This window comes from Populus alba, chromosome 5 (genome assembly GCF_005239225.2).
Source record: "Populus alba chromosome 5, ASM523922v2, whole genome shotgun sequence".
In the NCBI taxonomy this organism is placed as follows: Eukaryota; Viridiplantae; Streptophyta; class Magnoliopsida; order Malpighiales; family Salicaceae; genus Populus; species Populus alba.
In genome coordinates, this window is record NC_133288.1 from 16,204,834 (window position 1) to 16,226,504 (window position 21,671).

The 21,671-nt window shown below is 37.6% G+C and overlaps 3 protein-coding genes and 2 long non-coding RNA genes across 6 annotated transcripts; 2 read left to right on the forward strand and 3 right to left on the reverse strand.

The window, feature by feature from the left end:
• Nucleotides 1-608: 608 nt before the first annotated feature.
• LOC118029337 (uncharacterized) lies at nucleotides 609-2,579 on the forward strand. Its single transcript, XM_035033213.2, has 2 exons — nucleotides 609-1,535; nucleotides 1,670-2,579. Exons 1-2 carry the CDS (start codon nucleotides 1,179-1,181, stop codon nucleotides 2,279-2,281), a joined length of 969 nt encoding a protein of 322 aa, XP_034889104.1. The 5' UTR covers nucleotides 609-1,178; the 3' UTR covers nucleotides 2,282-2,579.
• Nucleotides 2,580-3,883: 1,304 nt separating this feature from the next.
• On the reverse strand, nucleotides 3,884-9,508 carry LOC118029336 (serine hydroxymethyltransferase 7). The gene is made up of 4 exons (XM_035033212.2): nucleotides 8,243-9,508; nucleotides 6,991-7,393; nucleotides 4,709-4,810; nucleotides 3,884-4,357 (listed from the first exon to the last, which is right to left on the reverse strand). Exons 1-4 carry the CDS (start codon nucleotides 9,176-9,178, stop codon nucleotides 4,140-4,142), a joined length of 1,659 nt encoding a protein of 552 aa, XP_034889103.1. The 5' UTR covers nucleotides 9,179-9,508; the 3' UTR covers nucleotides 3,884-4,139.
• Nucleotides 9,509-9,703: 195 nt separating this feature from the next.
• On the forward strand, nucleotides 9,704-13,642 carry LOC118029338 (uncharacterized). The gene is made up of 3 exons (XR_012169948.1): nucleotides 9,704-9,864; nucleotides 9,941-10,094; nucleotides 13,352-13,642. It is a non-coding gene; the product is annotated as an uncharacterized lncRNA (long non-coding RNA).
• A 129-nt stretch (nucleotides 13,643-13,771) lies between these two features.
• Nucleotides 13,772-15,433, reverse strand: LOC118029339 (uncharacterized). Its single transcript, XR_004684156.2, has 3 exons — nucleotides 15,129-15,433; nucleotides 14,478-14,972; nucleotides 13,772-13,910 (listed from the first exon to the last, which is right to left on the reverse strand). It is a non-coding gene; the product is annotated as an uncharacterized lncRNA (long non-coding RNA).
• A 1,155-nt stretch (nucleotides 15,434-16,588) lies between these two features.
• On the reverse strand, nucleotides 16,589-21,459 carry LOC118029340 (auxin response factor 17). Of its 2 annotated transcripts, XR_004684157.2 has the most exons (4): nucleotides 20,221-21,459; nucleotides 18,262-19,016; nucleotides 17,773-17,815; nucleotides 16,589-16,839 (listed from the first exon to the last, which is right to left on the reverse strand). XR_004684157.2 is itself a non-coding variant. In XM_035033216.2 (3 exons), the coding sequence occupies exons 1-2, from the start codon at nucleotides 21,283-21,285 to the stop codon at nucleotides 18,303-18,305; spliced, it is 1,779 nt and encodes a 592-aa protein (XP_034889107.1). In that variant the 5' UTR covers nucleotides 21,286-21,459; the 3' UTR covers nucleotides 16,589-16,839; nucleotides 18,262-18,302. The 2 variants fall into 2 exon arrangements, 1 of the variants encoding a protein (XP_034889107.1); XM_035033216.2 differs by lacking the exon at nucleotides 17,773-17,815.
• Nucleotides 21,460-21,671: the final 212 nt, after the last annotated feature.

The window sequence follows — 21,671 nt, forward strand, 5'->3', positions numbered from 1 at the left end:
ATTATTAGAGGTTTATATAGTTTATTAATTTTTAAAATTTTGAGGAATTAGTTAAGGTATACGTGAGTTACTTCGTATATCTCTTTAAAAAATAAAAAAGAAAAGAAGGAAGAATCAAGCTCCTATTTGTCCCGATAGGGGAAAAAGGAGATATAAAATAAGATGAGAGGAGGCCTAAAAAGACTGGATTTTTATGCATAGTAGAAGGTTACGGAACACAAATGCAAAGAACCTCATCATTCCATTCCCTCCTTTTGAAGAAGGAAAATAAATCTAGGACGAATCAAACCCACAAATCTCAATAGAATAGAGAGGCTGAGTCAGTTGCTCGAGGAAGAAGAGGCACTCGAACCAAAAGCAGAGACCCTCTCGTGTGTAGAATGGATGGATCGAAGGAAGGAATTACGAGCTGCGGGAGCAGAATCTCGGTCAACAACCCAGTCAAACTTTCTACAACCCAATAAAAAAGCCTCACTCTATCATCATGCAACATTGCCAACTATATATATATATATATATATATATATATATATATATAATATAGCATCACAGCTTGCCTGCCCCTCTCTCTCTCTCTCTCTCTCTCTCTCTCACACACACACACACACACACACACAAGTATAATTTAATAGGAGGGGGGAGGGAGGGCAGACATAACACAAAAAGGAAGAAATTGGAAGGGAGCTTACGAAAGAAATCATGTCTTATAGGCTTTTTTCTAAGCTTTTCAATTATGGTAAAAATTCCTCTGCTTCTTCTTCTTTATTTATTTGCAAATCCTTCAAGTCTTTTTTCTCCTTTCTCTTCCTTTCTGCCCATTAAACAATGAAAATGGCATATTACCAATCATCCTTTCCCCTCTATAGGAAACACCCATCATTGCTCCCAACAATCCTTTTCATCCTTGGAAACCTGAGCTTCTAATATATTCCCTCCCTTCCATTCTTTCTCTCTTATGCTTCCCTTCAATTCTCTCAACTTAAATACCCCCTCATCTCTATAGCCTTTTCTCTCCTCTCACAAACACACACCCTCCTCCTCCTCCTCCTCCAACTGCTCTTATGTAACCATCCCATCACTGTTCTTTTTTAGCCTTATAGAGAGAGTTGTGCTATAGCGAGTGAGTGATCAGTGGTGTCCTCTCCTGATTAGTTAGTTTCTCCTCTTAAATTACTACAATGGATCCTTCCTCTGCGAATTCTCTCAATGGTTTCTACTCCTTTCTAACCAGAGGGATCGATGATCTTGAACGTGTCTATCTCTCTAACAACTTCATGTCGATTCAATTCCTTCAAAGGGTTCTCTCTTTATTAAGATCTTTTCACTCTCAGCTGACCCTGCTTGTCCAAAAACTCCATTTGCCTGTTGGGGATAAGTGGCTTGATGAATACATGGACGAGAGTTCTAAGCTATGGGAGGCATGCCATGTCCTTAAATCAGGCTTATCTGGGATCGAGAATTACTACTCTGCTGGATTCAATATCACTTCTTCTCTTGAAAACCATCGCCATCTTAGCCCCCAGCTATCTCGCCAGGTTCAAAAAGAAAAAAACACCACAACTTTGTCTCATTTCTTGATTCATTTCTATAAATATATGTAACTCGGGATCAAAAGGTATGGTTCTTTACAAAATTAAAAATAAAAATAAAAATTGAATTCCTGTAACAGGTTACAAGGGCAATCTCCGGGTGTAGAAGAGAAGCAGTGGGATTAGAAGAAGAGAATAGAGCTTTAATGGAAACAAGAATCCAACCACTATCTTTGAGGTTTGATGAGAAGATTTCTATTGAATCCAAACTCAACGGATTCAATGGTTTTCGTGGGGTTTTGTATGCAATGAGAAACGTAAGCTCTTTGCTATTGATGATCCTGCTCTATGGACTAGTGTATTGTTGGCCGGAATCAAGTTTTCTGCGAGGAGGGTATGAAGGGTGCTTGTTTTTCGGATCAGCTTTCTTGATCTCAACAGGGAGATTGCAGCAGAGAGTAGCGGCAGAGATAAACCAGATAAATGGGAGGCCAGGGATTCTGCTCTATGAGTTCAGGAGATCAAAGATGGCCATGGAGGAGCTGAGAGGGGAGCTTGAGAGAAAGTGTGGACAAGGAGGAGCTGTAGAGTGGGAAACAGAGGTGGGGATAAGAGAAAGAGTGGACAACTTAAGAGGGTGTTTTGGGGTGTTGAGATCTGGAGCTGAAAATATTGTTGGGCAACTTGATGATTTCTTTGATGAGATCGTTGAAGGAAGGAAGAAGCTTTTGGACTTTTGCAGTCACAGGTAGGAAGAGAGAAGGGGAAAAGGAGTCAAGGCTCAAGAGAAAGAGAGAGAAATAGAATGATTGAAAAAAGAAAAAAAAATAATAAAAAAATACAAGGTAGACGAAGCAGTTGTTGGGGTTGTTGTACCCTTAACTCTTCCCTCCTTTCTCTTTTTTAATTTTCCATTTTCCTCTCCTCCTCCTCCTTCCATCCATTAATGTGGATTTCTTGTTTTACTACGGTTGCAATGATAATTCTGTAGCTTTTGGTTAAAGGAAAAGATAGCATAAAAGTGGGACTCCATGGAAGAGATTTGGCAGAGGTGTTCAGGGATAGTTAACATGCAGGGACTAAGTTGTTACGCTTTTTCACATCCAACCCTGCTTCTTCTTGTATTTTTCTCACAGGAGAGAGAGAGAGAGAGATTAAAAAAAAGAACAAAAATCCTCGTTAGCATTATTTTATTTTGTGCAAGAAAAGTCTCCGAGTGGTTTTCCCTCTTGTTCCAGTTGCGTAGTCATACAAGCGGTTTCTAGTTGTTATAGTAAATGACTAATCATTCTAGCGGTGAAAAAGAACAGAAAGAAAAAGATTCCAGGGTCTTAACAGGGGATTCCTGGGTCTCGCTTTAATTTCAAAGGCAGCCCTCCTTCCCTCTCTGCTCTTGGGGGTAGGAACAAGGCTTTAGTCTGATTCGGGCTCACTTTGAAAGAAATGGGTTTTGATGATGAAAGCTTCTTGCCACAACACTCTTTCCACCTGACATGTCGTTTCTGATCTCTCTCTCTCTCTCTCTCTCTCTATGCTCTGTTGCCAATTTATCTGCCCTTTCTGGGGTCTGGGAAACTATATAAAATGCACAAGAAGATATGGAGGGGGGGTCGCTTTCTCGTTCTTAACCGTATCTCGTGCTTTTTGTCCCTTGCCGGAAATTCATGCCTTGCCTCCCCTCAGGGGTTCCATATGAGAATGCTGAGCGAACTAAAGTATAAAATAAAGGAGAAGGGGAGAAAACATGACGACAAAATCTAGCTAAATGAATAAATAAAGCTAGCTGCACCAGAAGCAGCCAGTTTTTGGGCTGCAAAGTTGTGTTCCAACGAAGCTGTGGGCAGGAGGCAGCATACTGAGAATTATCATTACCCTTTAAGCCACGATACCAGGCCTTCAATTATCACAGCCAATTATGCCCTTCCTTCCACCCCCGTCCTTCTAACAAAATTTACTAACAGAGCAAGCACTGCTAAAAGAAAAATGGAAACTCACAGTTGTTCCCCACCTTGCCCCTCGTGAACGGTGAGTAAAATAAGATCCCCATAACAGGAGAGCCAAAGTTATGACTAGCAGAAGAATTCACACAGGATTTAAAAAAAAAAAGTTGAACAGGCAGAGAAAGAAACGCAGGCAACCTAACAAAGTACTGAAATAGACGTGGCTTCCAGCAGAGCAGCACATCACCATTTAAATCTGCATTAGGGTTTCATTAAAGGAGAAAGGCAGAGGCATTCACCCAAAACCAGATACCATTTCCACGTTTTGCACGTTGGATTCATTTGAAACAGCAGGCATCCATCCTGTTTAAATCACAAGTAAGATAATGCTACGTGATTCTGAACAATCAAGCATAAAGAAACTTGGCTGGCCCTAGACAAATTTTAATTGGCTCGTAACAAAACCTTTACACAATCAGGAATAAACAAGGTTGGGATAGTGTGGCAACACTCTAGAGATTCACCATATCTGTAATTTACACAAGACGAATGAAAAGTAACAGCTATATGGAGGGGAAATGATGGGTTACCATGCGGAAGTGGCAGTAAGTCGAAAAAGGCAAGGAAAAAAGATCTATAGCTATGCATGCAAGTTGCCTCTATTACATATTCAAACGTCAAATCCTGGCATGGCAAACTGAGAAGCAAACATCTCAACCCGGTTTCGAAGCTCAACAATTTCTTTATTGTTATGAAGACCTTTGAGAAAATCCTTTTTTCCATGTTCCCTCTGCACAACAGTCGTTATATGAGAGGCCTTAAGAAGAAAGTCAGCAATTTTCTCAAAATCAGCCTCTAAGCAACCTCTTGATGTCATAGCAGGAGTACCTGAACAGGGTTAAAATTATGAAAAACTTAGAAATTGAAGAAAGCATAATGCCCTTAAATTACCATGTTAGTAGCTTAACATTTAGATGCAGGAATTCAACACAATGAAGAATCTGGAATCAAGGAAATTGGAGGGATTAGGAATAAGCAAAGATAATCCATTGTGAGGCCACTCTGCAAGCTAACAATATCATCTACTTTCTGCTGCAAAAAAATCATCTTGTGCTGCCTTTAAAAGTATATCTAGAATACTAAGGAAATTTGATTGGAAATTTTAAACTTGACAACCCTACAAGTCTTCAAATTAATTGAAAATTGATAAATTACTGGCTTGGCAAGATTACAACTCACCGATTCTCACTCCTCCAGGACAGATAGCACCATTGTCACCAAATATGGCACTTTTATTTAGAGTGATTTGGCACATTTCACACACCTTCTCATAACACTTGCCTGGAAGAAAGAATGTGGTCAGTAGGATAACAAAAGAAACATACATACACACATGAATGGATAATTTTATAAAATACAGTCAACAGCATGCATAAACACCCACTTGCTCATGTGTACTAGAAGAAAAATAAAGCATATACAACCGGGAAGAAAAGTTACGTACACAGAGATAAATAGGATGTACATTTACATAAACAGTTGAAGCTATTCAATTGGAATGAGCATCCCACCCAGGTCTCCATCTACTGTAGCCTTGTTACTATAAAAGCTACCATTTCTACATGAAGATTGTACCACAATAAAGCTAAGTATTAAATGATGTCCCTACAAGAACTTAAAAAGAAAAGGAAAGTGGAATCAGGAATCAAATAGGACTGCTACTTTGAGCAGTATTTGGGGAGAATATAACTGTTTAGAGCAGTTTTTTCGAAGGCCCATGACCAGGAGCTTTTTCCCTACAATGATTTCTTTCTCTGGACAGGTAAATGATACATGCACTTGAGCTCTGCCATCATCCACTGGGTCCCAAGAAGAATCAGGCTATCTTGGAAAGGTAAATGGTAATTTAATAAATAAAAAAAAAAAAGGCTTAATCCTAATGCCTACATTAGCCCCCTTTGATATAAAAAAAAGTTAGAAGGGAGAGTGAAAGGGGGTATTCCAGAAAGTAGTTGCAGCAATAAGATTCTACAGGAGTGTATTGTCCATTTCAAGTGTTCCTTCCCCAATTTTATTATCTAAACAGTGACACAAGCATAGATGAGTAACGTTTCCACTATTGGCAATTCATATCTTTTCCACTTAAATAATACATCACTCTTCCGCACAGATATATCTGCTCAAAGACAAACTCCGAAGCCTGCATATACTAGAGGTAGTGATTTTTCTAGATAATGAATACCAGAATCTTTTTAACAAGACAAGGCAGTAAGCAGAATTGCACAAGAGAATCAAACTGAAATTCAAAGTAGTCAATGTGCTAAGAAAATTCATCCTATCTAGGACTCCAATGCTACATAACCCTAAGAAATACAAGCATACAACATTTCAATTTTGAATATCAATAGAATGAGATGATGTCAGCCTACCAACAAAAGCGTGCATGGTATGCAATCTCATCATGAGGTTAGTGCTTCTTTGTTTTACACACTCTATGCTCATAAAATAGGTTTTAGCGTTGTGAAACAGTGCATCAAACAAATATGGACTGGACAAGTGGAAACGAGAACTTATTGCTGTTGGAGACAAGGCAAGAAAATGTGCAGATGAAAGGAGGGATCAAATAAATTTTGAACATCCAGTTTCAAGGGTGAATTGTGTAGCACAAAGGTATGTTAAATTTTGTTCCATTTAGAGCTGATTATATGGTTATAGCCAATACTTAATATTACAACACCTAGGAAGTAATGGCAGTCTATGCACCCTTAACACAAATTGCTGATCAATGAAAAAATTACAAGTACAAAAGACAATTGAATGAACAACCTTAAGCTTCATAAAAGTGTAAATTTCCATTGAAATTACTTTATTTTTCTGGTGTAACTGGGCAAACTATGAATTCTGTTTGGTTATTCTCACAATAAAATAAAACAGGCTACAAGGAGGTTGGCAAATTATGAATTTTGTTTGTTTATTCTCACAATCAAATAAAAGAGGCTACAAAGAGTTTCAGATAAGTGGAAAATTTGGAAAACTTATAGCCCCTAAGATGCATAACAGTTATATGTTTACCTGCCGGCTTAGTCTAAGTGGTTAAGTTTATTCATTTTAAAAAATGAGTAATGTCTTTCTGTTGTGTTCCTGAAATAACAGTATAAAAGAATAGATTGCCTTCTAGGAGTGGAATTGGGTACCTTTCCCAACGTTTTCCACAAAAGACCGAACTTAGCACTCAACAGTGATCCCTGCCTCAAGGAGAGGGTGGGGAATGTGGTTATGGGAGTATATTTTTATTCATTTTCATAATAAATGATTTTAACTAAGTAAAAAATGATACTTTATACCCACCAAACAGAATCCATTGACATTAAAAATTAGTAAAGTAAAAAGAAAAACATAGTGATTGAATTGCATAACAGATAAAGCAGGGGCAGAGTTGGTAATAATTCAATGCACAAGCAAACACTAAATCTTGAGCTGGCTACTAATGTGAAGATTATGCAAGGATAGAAATATATTACCTGCTAAGCCCCAAGTTGTTAGATCCCACAGCACCAAATGGTTATCAGTACCGCCAGTCACCAATCTGCATTTTCTTCTCAACAAAGCAGACGCTAATGCCTGAGCATTTTTCCTCACCTGTTGCATATATGCTTTGTACTCTGTTGTAGCCACTTGTTTTAAGGCTATGGCAAGAGCAGCAATGTGATTATTGTGAGGACCCCCTTGTAATGATGGATGGACTGCAAAATTTATCTTTTCTTCAAAATCATAATGGCTGCTACCATCACCATGACTAAGCATGCCCTGCTTCCTCAATTTTGGGCCTTTCCTATAAAAAATAATCCCCCCTCTAGGACCTCGAAGACTTTTGTGAGTTGTAGAGGTAACAATATCACAATATTCAAATGGACTAACACATTCCTGTGAAAGACATAAAACAACAGTAAGGAAAATATATATATATTGTGCTAATTGTAGATCAATGTGTAATTGCTGTTCTACAAACTTGTTCTTCTAAATACAAATATGGACTCAATAGGTGTGGTTCTTCTAAAGTATGCTTTCAGCAAATACATCCATATTAAAATCTAAATCCTAATGCACATTAGATCTTCTGTATTCTAATACACGTGTTAATGTTTAGTTTAGGTATTTACAGCAGTTGGCAAGTGGTGAAGATAAGAAACCAGGCAATTCTAAGCTATACAATTCCATTTCATAAAAAAAAAAATTGATTGATCCAAAAAGGATTCTGCATGTTGCAATTTTTAAAACCGGCTTTTCACCAAAATTCAAATCAGAACAGGCAACGAAAAGCTATTTGAGCTACCACACTCCGCTTTCACAAAAAAATCAGAACAGAAGGAGATGCATATCTTTTCCCTACAATTACCTTCTTGCAAAATGTTAGAAAACAGTCCCATTTCCTTCTCAATAGCACAAACCAGCAATGTAGAGAGATTATTTGAAATATGCTCTGCCACGCAATGGCCGCATAAAGAGAGAGGCGTGTATCTATGTGTTAATGATATGTCATGTGTTATATCACAACATATATTTATAAATGCATCCCAATATCATGCACGCAAAACAATTTAGAAGTTGTTAAACAAGAAGCAATTCATGATACTAAAAGCACAAGCTGATCAATCAAGCACTCCTGCCTTCAGGTAGTAACTTTGTACCCTAACTCCAAATTCTAAAACAATATCCATAGATTCGAAATAAAAATGGTAAATAAACAAGTTACGCAAAATCAAAATCCCAAACCTTAGCTGCCACAAGCCCGCTAATGTGAGCCATATCGCACATCAAAACAGCACCAATCCTATCAGCAACCTGTCTAAACCTCGCATAATCCCACTCCCTCGGATAGGAACTCCCACCACAGATCAGTATCTTAGGTCTAAAATCCATAGCCTTCTCCTCCATCTTATCATAATCAATATACCCAGTTTGTGGGTTCACTTTATAAGGCAAACTCTCAAAAAAAATCGAAGAAGCCGACACCCTTTTCCCTCCCGGTGTATAGTACCCATGACTCAAATGTCCTCCAGAAGGCGAATCTAACCCCATGATCCTATCCCCAGGCAACAAAAGCCCGGTGTAAACAGCAAAATTTGCTGAAGTACAGGAATATGGTTGCACATTAACACCCCATTTATCAGAATCAAGTCCAAAAGCTGCCAAGGCGCGACTCCAACAAATCAATTCAATTTGATCAATATTTTGATTTCCCGTATAATATCTGGAACCAGGCAATCCCTCAGAATATTTATTAGTTAAATGACTACCAAGAGCTTCCATAACAGCACGGCAAACAAAATTCTCAGACGCAATCAATTCAATACCTTTAAACTGCCTTTGCTTCTCCTTCTCCATAATCTCATGAATCTCAGGATCTGCGATTGGAAGCGGGTGGTTTCCCCATGCCCGAACCATGGCCCGACGAGACTCCAAACCAGGGTCCATAGCAACCCTTTTGGAAGAATTTGTGGACGAAGATGACGCTGATGATTGAGAACTGTTATCTCTCGGTCTCTTTATACACATTTGGTGACCCAAAATGCTAAATTGCTCATCTTCGGTTTGATTCTCTTCGTTATCGATGCGGGTTTCTTGTTTTTGATCGAGTAATTGTAGTGGAATTGGACTTGAGTGAAATCCAAGTGAGAGACCTGATTGTGCTGCTTGTGTTAAATCCATCACAAAATAACAAACAAAAATGGAGGCTTTTTTTAGGGCTTTCTGGTTCTATTTTTTTTTCAAGGGGAGGAGTAGAAACAACAGAAACAGCGACAACAACACCAACGTCTGATGCAATTACAGTGAAAGTAACGAACTCTTGCTGGTGTTCTTGTGTTAACAGAGGCTTCCATCAAAATCAGAAACAAACCCTAATTTGTAAAGAAATTGTGAGCGAGAATTGTTTTTAGGGTAGTTAAATGGTAAAGGGGAAATGAACCTGGACCGAAAAGGGGAACGTTTGTGAATTGACCGGAATAGCCGGTAGAGTCAAGCTTCCTTCTAGGTGAGAGAGGAAGTGTTAGCTCACGCGGACTAAATTTAGGGCAGGTTCAGTGACAGTTACACCTGCGCGTCTTTTTTATTTTTTATTTTTCAATAAACTCTGACCGAACTTGATGTAGAGAGCGATTATGGTTTGGGCCCAAATGTCCAGTCTCCCTATGGGCCGGATCCCATTAATTTTGATTACATATCAATCCATCAAGCACTTAGCTGTCTAAAGTGGTTGCTTGCTTGTGTCGATGGAATGGAGGTCTCCTCCTTCTCCCCGTCTTCTCCTTCTCCTTCTCTTTGGGATTATCTGGGCTTGTTAATTTTACGTCCTGCTCTCGCAATCTTGTTTGTGACATCGTTTATCTCTATTGGTATGTATTTTGTTCCTTTGTTGTTTCGTGAGTGACTGTAATTTGAGGATTTGACTGGTGGAAATTTGATGATCAGGGTGGTTTTTAGCATGGAAGCTAGTGCTGGTACATGTGCCTTTGGTTCAAGAGATTTTCGGACTGCGTAAAAAACTCACCAAGCCTAAGCCACGGACCGGTCGAATATCAAGAATTTATAATACCATTGATGCCCGAAATTCCACTCCTGCTGGGTAATTTTTTATGTTCTCTTTTTCTTTTTTTGTTCATTTTTTTATATTATTAAATTAAGAGTTTAGGTTGAAGTCAGAATTTGAAAGTTCTATTCTTTGATTTATGTAGATAGTCAATTATATGGTTTCGGTTTATATATATATAGGATTCACAAAGTACGCTTTTAAGCTAGAATTAAATCAAGTAATTTTATGATGATGCCTCAATAGCCTGGAATCTTAGCTGTGCTAGTTTTTATCCTAAAACTACTGGTATGGGGTTTCCAGCTGTTATGTTGATCTTGAACAGTTCTACAGCTGAGGAAGCCCACAAGGAGTTTTTTATTTGTTTTATTGACACCTGGTCACGAAGCAAAGCATGAGATATCTTTGCCATGGATGGTAGGCTCTAGATCATTGTGCTGATTGAATTTATTGCCATGGATGCGATCTTTAACCATCTATATTTTTTGGATGGGTTCATATTGCTTCTTTCATGGCTAATGTTGGCCTAGTATGGGGTAGATGATCAGTGAAGGAAATGTAAGATTGATAGTTAATTATATGGTTTCTGTTTTATATATATATATATATATATATATATATATATAGGATTCACAAAGTACGCTTTTAAGCTAGAATTCAATCAAGTAATTTTATGATGATGCCTCAATAGCCTGGGATCTTAGCTGTGCTAGTTTTTATCCTAAAACTACTGGAATGGGGTTTCCAGTTGTTATGTTGATCTTGAACAGTACTACAGCTGAGGAAGCCCACAAGGAGTTTTTTATTTGTTTTATTGACATCTGGTCACGAAGCAAAGCATGAGATATCTTTGCCATGGACGGTAGGCTCTAGATCCTTGTGCTGATTGATTTTATTGCCATGGATGCGATCTTTAACCTTCTATATTTTTTGGATGGGTTTATATTGCTTCTTTCATGGCTAATGTTGACCTAGTACGGGGTAGATAATCTGTGAAGGAAATGTAACATGGATAGTCAAACCTCACATAGAATGCCATATGAGTGGATCGATCTCTATTTAGATACAGTATACTGTTTTGTTAGTTTGTTCTTGAGAAACTATTGTCTTTGTCAATTGTGATGAATTATGATAGTTGTTTGAGAGCTCGTTGCTGTGGTCAGGATTTCCAAGAAGAAAAGGTTAAGGTAGTAATGGTAAAAGGGAGACTAGGTTTCTCAGTTTGCCCATGGCTTATCGAAGAACAGAGGATTCATCTGGACAAACTCCACAAACTTAATCTCAGGTTCTGTAAACAAGTGGCTTGCAATGGTCACTAGCCCTTTCTTCGTTTTTGGTTCTCTTCCAAGTCGAAAAGAAGCTTTTGGTTTGTTTCTGACATTATGGGTACTTGCATTTGAGGGTATAATAGGAGTTAGCAAGGGCATTTAGTCTTTGATGCTTGAGTCCTAGATGGGGAAGAATGGAGCGCCGGGATTTAAATAGTGTTCATTGAACAATATGGATATAAGGGGACTGTATTGGGGAAACACAATGATATAATTTAACTTTCTCTGGGAATCTATTGTATTATTGAGTGATGGAAACAATGAATAAATGTTAGGGAGTGTTTGGTATGATAGACAAAAATGGATTGGACAAGACAATTTTTTTCGTGAAGTTGTTTGGTGCACTTTGATAGTACAAAAATCAATTTTTATCCTGATTAAGGTTGTTCTAGGGGAGAAATTTTTGTCCCACTAAAAGGATAGAATAAGCTTGTTCAATTATCTGCACAAGAGTTGTTATTTATGAAATGGCTATGATGCCCTTGCCAAAAGATTGTTTACTCACTCTACTACACTAAATAGACTCTCTCTCTCTCTCTCTCTCTCTCTCTCACACACACACACACACAATGCGCGTGAGTAAACTACCTTGACAAAAATTTCTATCCTTTTTTTGTTAAGTTGTTTGGTGTACTTTGATAGTACAAAAATCAATTTTTGTCCTGTCTAAGGTTGTTCTAGGGGAGAAATTTTTGTCCCACTAAAAGGATAGAATAAGCTTGTTCAATTCTCCGTACAAGAGTTGTTATTTATGAAATGGCTATAATGCCCTTGCCAAGAGGTAGTTTACTCACTCTACTACACTAAATAGACTCTCCTCTCAAGAAAGCTCCTTCTCTCTCTCTCACACACACACACATTCAATGCACGTGTTTCTTTTTTTCTTGCTTCTGTGTTTGGTTGCTGAGAAAATCAATGCAACAAGAAAATAAAAACTGTAAAACATATGTACCCAATATCTCCTTGACAACTTCAACAATAACTTTTTGTGAAGTTGTTTGGTGCACTTTGACAGAACAAAAAACAAATTTTGTCCTGTCTTAAGGTTGTTCTAGGGGAGAAATTTTTGTCCCACTAAAAAGAATAGAATAAGCTTGTCCAATTCTCTGTACAGGAGTTGTTATTTATGAAATGACAACTTCAACAATAACTTCCATGCCTCTATGAACATGGGACCACTTGTTTTCACTAGTTAAAGTATGCTTAGAATCCCTTGCATGTTGATGAGATATTGGAGAATAGTTGGATCCCTTCTATTTCAACTGGGGAACTGTTGACACTGTCACCTTCCAAATGGTGCTCCCTCCCATCCAGGAAGTGCTCAAAATCAGCATCCACTTCACCACAATCAACTATACTGCCATTAACATTTTCCTTAACTTCTGAAACATCAAAATCATCAGCAAATTCATGCACCTCATGATCATCAAGCAGAAATGGTGTCAAATCACCGTGAACAACAAATTCTGAAACATCATCAATGGCTTCAACATCATGTGCTGTGTGCTCCTCTTCTAGGGCAGCAGGATGCTCCTCAAATTATTAGGATCATAGTAGAAGCTTAGGTTTAAGTTTGATTTTTTTGTTTGGTTGCGGAGAAAGTTCAGCAACGAAAGAAAGAAAGGAGAATTGTTGAATGTTTGTGTTTTTGTTTATCTTTCATGCTACTTATTAAAAAAAAAAATGCTGAAATATGGGATCTTTGGTTGAAAACAACAGCATGTTTATGTATTCTTTGATAGTTAAATAATAATAATAATAATATTAAAGTTTTGGATTAAAATGTGTTATAATCTTCACTTCAAACATTAGACGAGAGAGGTATTACTGTCATTGTCATTACAATTTGTTGTTCTGTCTTGTTCAATGTCTACCAGACAATAGGATAAATTGTTCCGTCCACTGTACTCCAAACATTACCTTTGGAAATTATGAAATCTAACGGGAGGATTGGTGGCAATGCAGGATAAACAGCTCAGGATTAGCTGAAGATTGAACTTGACGGGGAGAAAGGGATGGCAAAGGAATGAGAAACTACACCCATCCTCGGTTCCCAACAGAGAAATCAAGTTTCAGAAAATCTGTAATCTCATGATTGTTGTTAATTGTTCGAGAAGTCAGTGTCAATCTGAAGTTCCATGATTGTTGTTAACGTTCCACGCACGTCAATTATCTTTGTTGATCGGTATTTTGCATCAAACGAATTTGAGCTATCATGAAAAGCTTTTCAGTAAACAAGAAATGTTGTCTCTTCCAGAGTGCAGAAAGAGTAGATTCAGAGGGTATCGTGCCATCTTTTCATTAAAAGCTTTCTTGCCCAGCAATACTATCGTTTGTCCATTCCGGCAGTCGTGGAAGGTTGCTCAGCACCCACTGAAGCTTTCCTACTACCGAGCCCGGAAGAAACTTTAACCATAGATGGTCTTATTAACCGATTTCCAAGGAGAAATCCACGCCTGAATTCTTGAATTATAATTCCCTCTTTGTACTCTGGAGACTCTTTACGTGCAATGGCCTCATGAAGCTACAAGAAAATAGAGTCAAACTCAAGTATTAACAGAAGCCAATGTTGAATGTGTTCAAGTGCTGAGACCCATATTACTCAAGTTTACAAGCATTATTCTACCCTTCCCTCCCAGAAGATATACGTTCTACTCATGATTCTGACAAAACCATATATAATATAGTGGCTCTCTTAGGGCAAAAAAAAAATGGAATTGCTTCAATTGAAAAATCATAGGTAGCACTATGAAGATGACTTTCTAATCTGGAAGTAAATCTAGGAAGCAGAGGTTAGCAATTGAATTGCTATTCAAAATCTTAAACTTCCCCCAATTCCAAGTTATTTTCAATTTGGAAAAATATCACTTGCATTCCAGATTTTTTTTGTTTTGTTGTTTGTTTTATTCATGCATGGACCGATTTCTGGAAATCATTGCAATATGTATAGGCAATAAAAATAGACGACCAAGATCAATCACAAGCCTACGCGCTATCTCATATCCAGTGTTAATCATCAGCACAAACAAGAAAAGGCATCGTTCATAACACTAGGTACAAAATGAAGTAAACTCGAGGAATTTTCACTTACCGAAGGATCAAAAGGCTTTCCAACCGTTGGCACAGCAGCTTCCAACCACTGACACAGCAGCCACCTGCAAGCTCCTCATAATCTCCACAAAATGCTTGTATATACCCTGGTAACTTGTATCAATGTTCTTTTCTTTATCTGTTTGCGGCTGTACTTGTTGCTTTGCTCTCTCAAAACTGTCCACCACGGGCAGCAGGCTCTTAATCACTTCTCCCTGGGCATTACTCCTGATGTTAAGCTTCTCTTTCTCCGTCCTTTTCCTAAATTATCAAAATCTGCTTGCAAACGGATACGTTTCTCCTTCCCAGAGGTTATCTCATCCGACAAAGATGACACTTTCTTGAGTAATTCGTTATTCTCTTTTTCTATGATGCCTATCTTAGCCTCAATATCCAACATGGTCTTCTCATATCCGCAAGAAATAGCCTGCCTGTAAATCTTCAAAAGATTCTTCAGACCGGGTCCTCGTTTCTGACTTTCTTCCTTCTCATTTGTCTAAATAAGAAGGAAGGGAAAATAAAATCACAGAATGATTTGATAAGAAACTTCCATTTATTTCCAACAGAAAACAAAACAAAATAGCAAAACTGATGATCTTGGTTGTTTCCTTCCATTAATAAGAGTGAGTGGAAAATGAAGAGAAAAACATACGGTAGGAGTAGGAACAGAGTCTTGAGGTGCAAGAAAAGCCTTCAAAGAACGCCTCTTCTTTCAGTTAATTGCGATTGGAGAGGAATGGGGGAGAAGGGAGGCATTGATGGGTTTGCAGAGACGGAGGGGTCTGTGGAGGAGAGGTTGAAGGAGTAATGATGAGGTTTTGGTTTCTAGGGTTTTGAAGAGAAAGAAGAAGCGGAGAGCGAGGAGGGGCTAAGAGAGCGTGGTTAGAAAGGGAAATAGCCATAGAATATTGATGATTTATCAATAGGTTATAGCCCTTTGTTTGAATATGAGGCAGTGGAGTCCTTCACTCAGAGTTTTTAAAAGCAACAAGTGCTTGGAAATATAATTGGTTTGCAATTATATTAATAATATTTTTTTTTTTTTAAAAAAAATTATTTTTGAAATTAGTACATCAAAATGATTTGAAAATATCAAAAACATATTAGTTTAAAGCTAAAAAAAATAAAAAATTTTCAAAATTTTTTAAAAATATTTTTGAAAAGCACTCCCAAACAAGGTTGTCCAACTGAAATCTGGTTTGGTAGTTGACCGGCTTAAAATCTAGATTATAGATTTTATTTGAATTATTAAATTTTGATTGGATTATTTAAATAAATTTTAATATTTTTATAAATCAAAATAATATTATTTTAGGTTAAAAAAATAAATAATTAATAAATTATAATCAAATTTTTAATTAGATTTTACTGAATCAACTGAGTTTTTAATTTTATTTATTTTTTAAAACTCAATTTGATTTCAAATCTCGAATCAACCATCAAGCAAAGTGAGGTTGCTCTCTCTCACTCTTATTTTTCTCTAAAGATGACTTTAATTCATTTCCTTAAACAATATTTCCGTTCAACATCAGAAAATCATGAAATCTTGATTCTTCCCAGGTTACCTCCCATGATTGACCTCTACTTATTTTTTTCAAGTTATAATAACTAGATTACACGCACGTGTTAAGTTGCAGGATAGAAAGAAAAAATTATCTTTTATGTAATAAAAAATATTCAAAAAATTATTTAAAAAAAAAAGTTCATGAATAAGAAAACTAGATTTTTCATTAAAAATCTACATATCCTCTTTTTTTAATTCAAAATATTATAGTTTTTACGAATATTATTTCATAATTACTGTTGCTTTTTTATTTAATAAACCATGTTGCTAATATATATATATAAAATAAATACTTTTTTTTTTTTCAAAACAAAAAAAAAATCATGAACTAGAGAAGACGATTTTCATTAAAAAAAATATTTAAAATTTTATTTATTGTCTTTTTAACAAATTTGTATTTTTATAATTATATAACTAAATAAAAAAATAGATTCTAAAAATTATCCACGCCCACTCAACTCAGCTGGTATCTACTAAACGGTAATTGCACACAACTGTAATATTCATGTACGTATCCTCCTGAAGAAGCAACATTCTCCATGACCAGCAAAATAAGAATCTCTTATTTTTAGGTCAAATGAGGGAACCGCAATTCAATTTCCAGGTCAAAGAAAGAAGGCAACAACATGCAAATGCCACAAGAATATCCAACACTAGGTTTTAAACATACGCCAAGTCAATTTTCTTTAGTTCTCAACATCACTATAACTAGAACAAACTAGCATACACTAAACCAACAGAGACCAGTTACTACTGCATGGGTCCCTTCAGAAGTCAGCCCCCTGCATACAGATAGAACCTGCAAACATGATCCAACAGAGTATATATGTCAGAAATGGCTTCTTGATAAATAAAATAAAATAATTTCACACTGAAACTGCACAGAGGCCTATTTGTTTTTCGGCTCCGGTTCTTTTTCTCTACGCTAATCAAGAACAGCAAATCCAGCACTACGAGTCATAATAAAGCATTTTAATTCATCATTTCTCAATAAACAAGGCAAGTCTAGCTATAAATGTGGCGCTCATGAAAGGAGAAGAGAGTAGATATTCTTGTCCTTTTGGATTTTAATACATGATAAGTCTGTTCATGCACTCACCCTTTTCCGTGACAGCCAAATGCCAAAAGTGATTGAATATAGTTTTTATAGTCTTTTCCTTTCATTTTCCATCAATGGAACTATTACCCGACAGTAAAATAAAAACTGTCTTAGGCATATCAGGATCAAAAGAGATTTTTGGCATTTGTGGGTCATTCGCAAGAAAGCTGTATCATGTAGTTATAGTTGCTTCTCAATAGTAAAATATTTGCAAAACTTGTTATATATTAAAAGGAATTGTATTATCTGATTCCCAATTACACGATTAAATTAGGAGATTGGAAGAAATCCTTTGGAATGTACATCACCGAACTTTTAAATTTGAACAGATTCCTCTAGTATTGACCATTAACCATATAGCATGATGCTTTTACTACACAGCAATTCATAGAAATCCTTGGGAACTTTGTTTTGCTTCAAAACAAATAAATGGTTTTGACTATTCATTTCAGCACAAACCATTAGAAAAAGAATTAGTTCTTCAGAGGCATTTGACTGGCTGTAGATATCTTTGAATCAAGACCCAAGAAAAAAAATAGTGTATGGTGTACCATGTTATGCTTCTGAAAGCCAAAGAGCTGTTTATTTCAACTAATTTGATTGTCACTAGTATATTAGAACAGGACCAATTACTCCTCAATGGACACCAGATTAACCTTCTAATGAAAAAAGAAACCTGCAGTTTATTTCACCAACAAACAGGTTTGCTTAGGAATAAGTTAAAGAATGCAAAGATCTAAAGATATCTATAAATCAATGTAGATACTGAACAAATGTAAGGAGAAGTGTCAGTGGGGAATTGCTCACACTGGAACCACACTCTCTAAATCTAGTGCAAGATTAACATGTGCATGATACATGAAAACAAATTCCTAGGGGAGCATGATACATGAAAAGAAACATGACAACAATTACTGTAATGACATTAAAGCTAAATGAAGAACATTTGAGATAAGGCTCAATTAGTTGAAATTGCATGGCAGAAACCATATTATAGGAACTTGATCATTAATTAAGTATTTGTAAACAACTAGCCAAGATGCACAATCAAATTTAAAGAAGTAACATTTCAGGCAAGATTAAGATGATAGAGTTTGTGGGGTCCAATCACAAAAAACATACCTGCACAGCTACTTATATGCAAGCACTACAGAACTACTTGTTCAAGTAGGACATGCCTCAACAGGTGAAGTTCTTTGGCATTGGGCATCAATCCTGTTAAGTAGTTCTGTATAGGAGGAAGTCAATGAAAGTTCCAGTGCATCAACACCTTCAGTTTCATTGCAACATTTACTGCTGTCATCCATGAAGCCAACATCATCAAAACCATTTTCAACAGGCTGGTCCATGTGAATGATCTTACCAAATAACTGAATAGAGTTAATTCCAACTTTCTTGGGGTTGAAGCCCCTGTTTCCAACAAAGCCTGTGCCAAAAGAATATGCACTACTCTGGCTCTCAGGTGATAAGTTCTCAGACTGCAAACTGCCAATGTTCATCTCACTGGGCATTCTTTTCATCTTAGGGACCAAGTTGTTTCCAAAGGCCCTGTCACTGAACACCTGAGGAGCATTTTCACTTATAAAGTTGGATAAACCGAATGTGGAAAAAGGATCTTGCCTGGCTCCCTGCATGCCAGCAGGAAAAGTACTATAATTCAACATTGAAGCATTCATATGCCCCATAGTTGAATTAGTTAGATCTGACATGGGAAAAAAAAGTTCTCCATCTGTCAGGAACCTAGAATCATTTGGATATCTCAATTTCTTCATTGGGGGGAATGCAGCTTGAAGCTGTGGTGTGGTTGCAACAAATTCAACTTGCCAAGGGCTCACTCTCTTTGCACTCTGCAAAACTTCAGGCTCATCCCAAGTAATCTGTGCAACAGAGAAAAAAAAAAGTTAAAAAGGCAGAAAATACGGTAAAAAGATCAAAAGTTCACTGTTATAATGAAGAAATTTCTCAATGTTAAAGCTTATATATCGGCAACAATATAACTGAATCATTAACAAGTAGTCACTTGTGAGGCTCATTGCTTGACCCAAAACTTTTAGACACTGAAGAACTAAGAAGATAGAAAGACCTGGTTAAAATTACTTGACCTTCATAATCAAACTGCAGAGATTGTGAAAACCTAGACATAAATAAAATCAGAGAGAGGAAAACAGCATGAAAAAGATGTAAGAGTTAAAACAGCATACGCTGATATCCAATTTGCATGTGCAATTGAATCTTATTCTAGCAATATTCTTAATTGAACCCCAAACTATTATAACATCTGCCTGGCCTAGCTTTCTTGACATTGGGCAAATAAAATGGCCCCTGTGAAAGGACAAATGACTCATGGAACAAATCAGAAGTCCTTAATAAATTCCATAGTGATATTCTAATTTCAATGAAAACCAAGTTCTTAAAACTTTAAGTGGCACTCCTCCACAAGGAATTGAATAAAACCTCAATCACGTTTCATAGCATATAGCTTGAAGATAAATAACGTAGCCTGGGGTAGAATGAAGAACAAAGACAAAAAAGGTACGACACAGTAGCTTAGCTGCACCAATCTATACACTGCCCTGAAAACTCAATACCCAAAGCACCAGAGCCACAGGAAACAGCATACAAATAAAATTAAGAAAACGGGGAAACTGTGAAAAGAATACCACTATTTCAAGCATCACCCAGAATCAGATATCCAATTTTTAAAATACACTGCTCCATTAGCACCAACTGTTCTTCATTTTCTCTGACATCGTTTTCATTGATTCTTAATGAGTAATACACACTCCAGATATCATTAGCAAAAAATCGCAACAGGGGAGATTATCCCAAAGCATTTTTCTGTTCAAAATCAAAATTAGCAGGTAATGTTTAGTGCATATGCAAGCAATTTGAACTACTAAAAAGGATATATAATCATTTAGAATGGATGAATTTCTGCTACCTACCTCAAAAGCAAATGATCCCGTTATCCTCCCAAATCATTTATTTTCCGTGACCATAAACGGTATAAAAACAATTAACCAATCACACTATAAACCAAACAAAAATGATAAATCAACAGATACATTATAAAATACATGCCTGAAGCATGCGCCAAGGAGAGCCACGCCATGCACCAGAGTCTGGCAAGCCAGTACCCGAAACAGTCCCCTGAAACCAAGTCATTCTAGAAGAATCCTCAGTCTCCATGGCCATCTTCACTCTCATCCCAGCAGTCCAAAACACACCAAGGGCAGCCTCCACCGCTTCAGCCCTCACCACAAAATCTGAGTACCAACCTGCCCTCGGATAATACACAACGTCAAACGGCGAACCTTTAGCCGCCATCTCCACAGCCTCCGCCACAGCCTCCTGGGACAACCTCCCTCTCCCACTCATCGAAAATCCCTCCTCTAACTTCACTTTGCCCTCTCCACCGCCACCAGCAATCTGCTCCCTCCACCTGGCACTGTTATTAAGCCTAACTGCCCTCCTCACTCCAATAAACATCTCTCCCTTCAAATTCCTCATAAAAACCACCGAGTCACCCGCAATCAACTTCTTATTGTTCACAAACTTACTCCATCCAGTAGTTAGCAAGTGCCTGCGTGGCGTCCCTCGATAAATGTGTCTGAAATCCCAACTAATTCCGTGAATATCGGTGACCGTTAGAGTCTGAACGGGAGGCTCCGCCTGGTAGTTTAACGGAGGGAAAATCGAGTCGGCACAGAACCTCGGGACGGAGAAACCACCACCGTTATTCGCATCTGACGGCGTTAGAATCTTAGCGAAGGCCAAAATCTTATTCTCATCGTCATCGACGTCATTAACACCTCCACCCTCACTTCTAGAAGGTTCTAGAAAGGAGAGAGGGAGGTTACAGGAGTGATCATTGAGAGGGAGAAGGAGAAGTCTAATGAAGACCTCATCGGTTACCGGATCGGCGAGGAAATCAACGGCGGAGATTTGGCAAGAAATTAAGGGTTTAGAGAGAGCGAGATTGGAGAGAAATGGGGGATGAGGTGCCGTAGACGATGAGGATTGTTCGAGATGCCCCTGAGGGAAGTAGTAAACCCTAGAATTAATGGTGGGGATTTGAACGGAGGATCCAGCACAGGCTCGCCAGATCCGCGGGTCCACACGGCTGAGCTCCGTCAGTTGCGGCATTTGTTAGTTCGTTTGGGTTTTGAAACCGAGAGAGAGAGAGAGAGAGTGACAAAGAGTGAAATGGAAACGGTTTATTAACATATGAGCTCTGCGTATGTGCCTGTCCAGACTCTACAGAGAGGGAGAGTGTTGCAGTGTTGTAGGGGGGGGGGGGGGGGAGTGCCGCCTCGAGGTTGAGCACGGGGAAAAAGATGTTAGAGAAGTCGAGGACCCTTTTCTTTCTTAATTGGTTACACACTGTGTTTTACGGTTTTGGCCACGACATTCTTTCTAACTAACTTCAGGATTTGCAACTATTTTACTTCACCACGCTATTAAAACCCCCGTGCATTACACACACTCTGTCTCCTTTCTTTCTTTCCTTTTTTTTCCCAATAACTGAAAAA

Excerpts from the sequence above, each read along its gene's own strand:
- LOC118029337 (XM_035033213.2), top strand. The coding sequence starts at position 1,179 with ATGGATCCTTCCTCTGCGAATTCTCTCAATGGTTTCTACTCCTTTCTA. Across the intron at positions 1,536-1,669 it reads GCCCCCAGCTATCTCGCCAG|GTTACAAGGGCAATCTCCGG; the intron begins GTTCAAAAAGAA and ends TTCCTGTAACAG.
- LOC118029340 (XM_035033216.2), bottom strand. The coding sequence starts at position 21,285 with ATGCCGCAACTGACGGAGCTCAGCCGTGTGGACCCGCGGATCTGGCGA. Across the intron at positions 19,017-20,220 it reads CTCCTTGGCGCATGCTTCAG|ATTACTTGGGATGAGCCTGA; the intron begins GCATGTATTTTA and ends TCTGTTGCACAG.
- LOC118029336 (XM_035033212.2), bottom strand. The coding sequence starts at position 9,178 with ATGGATTTAACACAAGCAGCACAATCAGGTCTCTCACTTGGATTTCAC. Across the intron at positions 4,811-6,990 it reads AACAACTTGGGGCTTAGCAG|GCAAGTGTTATGAGAAGGTG; the intron begins GTAATATATTTC and ends TCTTTCTTCCAG. Across the intron at positions 4,358-4,708 it reads TCCTGGAGGAGTGAGAATCG|GTACTCCTGCTATGACATCA; the intron begins GTGAGTTGTAAT and ends AACCCTGTTCAG.